At 36.4% G+C, this 4,539-nt stretch overlaps 1 protein-coding gene across 6 annotated transcripts in view; it reads right to left on the bottom strand.

The window, feature by feature from the left end:
* The window catches only part of tcf4 (transcription factor 4), a 371,152-nt gene that overhangs the window by 152,372 nt on the left and 214,241 nt on the right, over positions 1–4,539 (bottom strand). For all 6 annotated transcript variants that reach the window (XM_032538895.1, XM_032538896.1, XM_032538897.1 and 3 more), the window contains one exon: positions 3,877–3,926. In XM_032538895.1, coding sequence (XP_032394786.1) covers positions 3,877–3,926 — 50 coding nt within the window. The remainder of the gene's footprint in view (positions 1–3,876; positions 3,927–4,539) is intronic.

Here is a 4,539-nt window from a genome sequence, read left to right as displayed (position 1 = left end):
CACCAAATTATTGTTTGATATTTCCAAGTTTTTTGTTGTTGTTGTTTTTAATTAGAATGTGTTTGACAACAGCACTAACATGACCATATTATATTTAATATTTTAAATATAATATATTATGTATAACATTATCATATATTTAACATATTACCATAACATATACATAGATGAAATTAAATGAAACAGTTAACCCTCTGAGGATAAAAGTCCTACTCAAAAAAGCAATAATGCAAAATTTCATTTTAGACATTTGTTTACTATTTTATTAATATAGTGGGCCTCATTTAACAGAACAGTGAGCTGGTTCTGAACATTTGATGTGTAAATACCCATAAAAGGTGAATTTAAAGACATATCAGAGGGTTAATGCACACAGCAGTGATAATATGCTTAGTAGACACAGTTAAGCTGTACACTATGCCTTCCACATGTATGTTTTGATATTAATAGTGTATGTTTGAAAGATGTGTAAGTGCCGATCCATCCGTTTTTTTTATCCATCTGGCCCAGTTTAACCCTCCTGCTGTCCTCAAGTCCCATTTTAAAAAAAGATTCCATGTCAGAAATTTGGACTTCTTTCAACCACATTTTCAAAGAAACTAATGTGGATATAGTTCTCTTTTAAATTTAAGTTTATAGCATTAAAAAAAAAAAAAAGAGACAAAAAATGTGACGAAAACAAAAGTGGAAAAATTGACAAAATCCTTACAAAAAAGAAATTGCTGAAAAGAAATGGACAAAAACGTCAAATAGGGACAAAAAATTGAAGAAAATTGGATACAAATATTTTAAAAATGCTGAAAAAAATGGACAAAAAGGTAAATAGTTACAAAAAACCTATACAAAAATACACAAAAACATTCAAAATAATTGCTGAAAAAAATTGAGAAAAACATTCAAATGTTTCTTACGTTTTTGTCCCTTTTTTCAACACTTTTGTCACTTTTTTGATGTTTTCAACACTGCGTAACACTAACTTATTAACTTGAGTTTCACAGTTATTTTTGGAATTTATGGTCAATAAACCTCATTCATAGGAAATTATACACAATGTTTGAGTTAGAAAAGCAGAAATTAGGAATTATTTAGACTAAAATTAAAGGAATGGATGTTGATGGATAATCACAGACTGGACTATATCTCAGACGACAGATATATTCCATTGAATAAGACCCCCCAAAATGAATGAAAATAGAGATCTGTCCTTGCCAAAGAGCGTTGTGTGGAATCCATCATGTTATTTTGGGTAATTAAAAAGAACATTGATATAGGAAAACGGGTCAATTTGACCTGAGGACAACATGAGGGTTAAAAAAAAAAAGATGAAGTGGATTTTTCAGCTAACGTTCTTCAGATTCATAACCACTCATTCTACCATATAGTGATGTCTTTGCTGGATTCTGCCCACAGACTGTGTGAAAATATTCCTTTTTCAAGGGTGATCTGTTTAATTTAGGGCTGAAACCATTGGATTATTGTAATGAATTAATTATTTAGTCTATTAAATCTCAGAAAGAAAAGCAAAAACTATGTCCAGCACATTTTCTCAAAGCCCACATGGGTCTTCCAAGGTCTGGTGTTGTCCGACCAACGCCCAAGGATTCTAAATCCAAGCAAAGCCGCAAATAGTCACATAGGGGGGATCTGTTAGAAGCACGTGGTTGAGGATTGGTGTGATGAAGGACTTTTAACACACATTAGGTGGATGAATGTTGCTGTTTCTTCCCACTTGAATTGACTGAACTGAACGTAATCCTCAGGTCCTCCAAACTACTGCGACACCTTAAAGATAAATTATGAATCAACATCTGGGGAAATCCCCCAAAAACACTTGAATTGTAGTCACGGTGTGGCAGAAACCTCTGGATCTCCATCTCCATATTTTGTCATTTTTTATGTTTGTCTGTGGGTTTTTACAAATATTCAAACCGTGACGAGGTGATGTTGTCAGACTTCTTCCAAGGTAAGTGGCTCTATAGAATGTCCTCACATTTGTCCTCACAAAAAATCCTCATCATCATTCAAGTCTTGGCCCAACAGCAACTGCTGTAACCTTTGATGCAAGTTTCCAGCTGAAATCTCACAGGATCTAGCTGTTTTAATGTTATACAGGATCATACTGTAAATGGCAATGCATTCTGGTAGAAAACAATAATATTACAACACTGACTGCGAATGTTACAGCTTAGAGATATTTACGGTTAATACCAATGCATCTTGGCAAAATAAAGGAAAAGGCGAGGGTTACACTGCGGCCACTGTAAATTCAAATAATACAGTAAGAAACTGTCAATTTACAGTACAATACCTGAAAATGTAAAACCAGTGTGCATACTGTAAATTAACAATAGTTTACTGGCAAAGCTGCAGCCGGTATAGTACAGTAAATTCAAATAATACAGTAAGAAACTGCCCATTTACAGTACAATACCTGAAAATGCAAAACCAGTATGCATACTGTAAATTAACAATAGTTTAATGGTGAAGCTGCTACCAGTATATTACTGTAAATTCAAATAATACAGTAAGAAACTGTCAATGTACAGTACAATACCCTAAAATGTAAAACCAGTATGCATACTGTAAATTAACAATAGTTCACTGGCAAAGCTGCAGCTGGTATATTACTGTAAATTCAAATAATACAGTAAAAAACTGTCAATTTACAGTACAATACCTTAAAATGTAAAGCCAGTATGTATACTGTAAATTAACAATAGTTTACTGGCAAAGATGCTGCCAGTATATCACTGTAAATTAAAACAAAATAGAGTAAGAAACTGTCTATTTACAGTACAATACCTGAGAATTTAAAACCAGTACGCATAATGTAAAATAACAATAGTTTACTGGTGAAGCTGCAGCCGGTATATTACTGTAAATTCAAATAATACAGTAAGAAACTGTCTATTTACAGTACAATACCTTAAAATGTAAAACCAGTATGCATACTGTAAATTAACAGTAGTTTAATGGTGAAGCTGCTGCCAGTATATTACTGTAAATTTACAGGGAAATGTTTTACAGTGCCGGGTCATAACACAATGTTTTACAATTGCATAAAAATATAAGTTTATTATTTATATTTATTAATGTATTAACACCTACACCTTCTCCAATGCAGAGGCTGAAATATCTTCAAAGCTGCATGCTTGCGACTACATTATGGTGTGTTATACACAATGTATTTAATGTCTGGATACGCCGTGTGAATGCTAAATGGGGGGAACGTTGATTTCTAAAAAAAAAAAAAAGGAATTCGACAACAAGAAAGCCGACAGCTGTTTGTGTCCAGCTCCGACAGCAGCACCCTCTCCACGCATTCACAAAACCTGGCAGCGTGCGCGGCTTTGTCTTCTTCTACAACTCCGGGGGATTTTTTCAGGACTTCTGTCCTTTTATTAAAAACCAGATCCAGCCCAGTCACCGATAAATCAATCAACCAATCCGTCGATCGATCAGCAAAAGAGAAACTAAGCCACCAAAACTGTTATTTCCCATTCCTCTTGTGTGCATTCCTCGTTGCTGTCAATCATTTCTACAGCTACATTTCTTCAGATTTCGAATAATACAAATATGTCTTTTGTTTATTTCTTTTCCTGGCGTGAAATTCTTCCAGTTTTCCCCCCCCCCCCCCCCCAAAAAAAAAAAAAAGAGCCGGCAACAAATAGCCGACAGCTGTCTGAGTCCAGCTCGGCCCCCACAGCGGCGGCGTCTTCACCTCGACACATTCACACAACCTGGCAACGTCTGCAGCTTCCCAACATGCCGGCGCATCAGCAGCCTTTTTTTTTTTTTTTGACACCGATTACAGCAGCCATAACACCTCAGGAAAAATGAAGAAGAAAAAAAAAAAAAAGGCATGCTATCACTTACTGAGGACGGCAAGCCGGGAGGGACCTTCCGAACTTTCTTTGGGTGAACCTCTGAAAGAGAAAAAGAAGAAAAAAAAGCAACGAATCAAGACATGAGGGTTCAACGGGGGCCAAGAGGCGTTTTCATTTCTCTTTTTAAAGAAGCCTCTGGTTTGATTTGTTTAAATTGAATCGATCACCCAGGGAGGAAGAGAGCGAGGCCGCTAACCGCCGCCGATAACTTTACAAAGGAGGCTTTCACGAGCGCCGCACAATAGGATGCTGAAAATAAAAAAAAGACGGACTGCAGGAAAGGACGGGGGTGTATTTTTTTCTCTTTTTTGGTTTGACATGTTTATATTATTCTTCAGGGTTTCTCTCAAAGGGAGCGAGGGAGCAGTCTATTAACTGGGAAGGTAAGACTTTGATAGAAAAATGAAAGGGCACTTTTATTGTGATTTTGGACCAGAGTCGTCGTCGTATGTGTGTGTGCGCGCCCATGTGTGTGTGCGTGTGTGTGTGTGTGTGTGTGTGTGTGTCCTGCCAAGGCTAACATTACCAAGGCTACATCACGGCCACTATTGTCCTGTTTTCTAAAAGTCTTCCTTGTATTTTTTGTTGTTGCTCAAAGTCCCCTTTCAAAGCACCAACACACACACACACACACACACACACACACACACAC

Source organism: Etheostoma spectabile, chromosome 16 (genome assembly GCF_008692095.1).
Source record: "Etheostoma spectabile isolate EspeVRDwgs_2016 chromosome 16, UIUC_Espe_1.0, whole genome shotgun sequence".
NCBI lineage: Eukaryota > Metazoa > Chordata > Actinopteri > Perciformes > Percidae > Etheostoma > Etheostoma spectabile.
The sequence above is the reverse complement of the archived record's forward strand: the minus strand, read 5'-3'. Positions and strand labels throughout refer to the sequence as shown.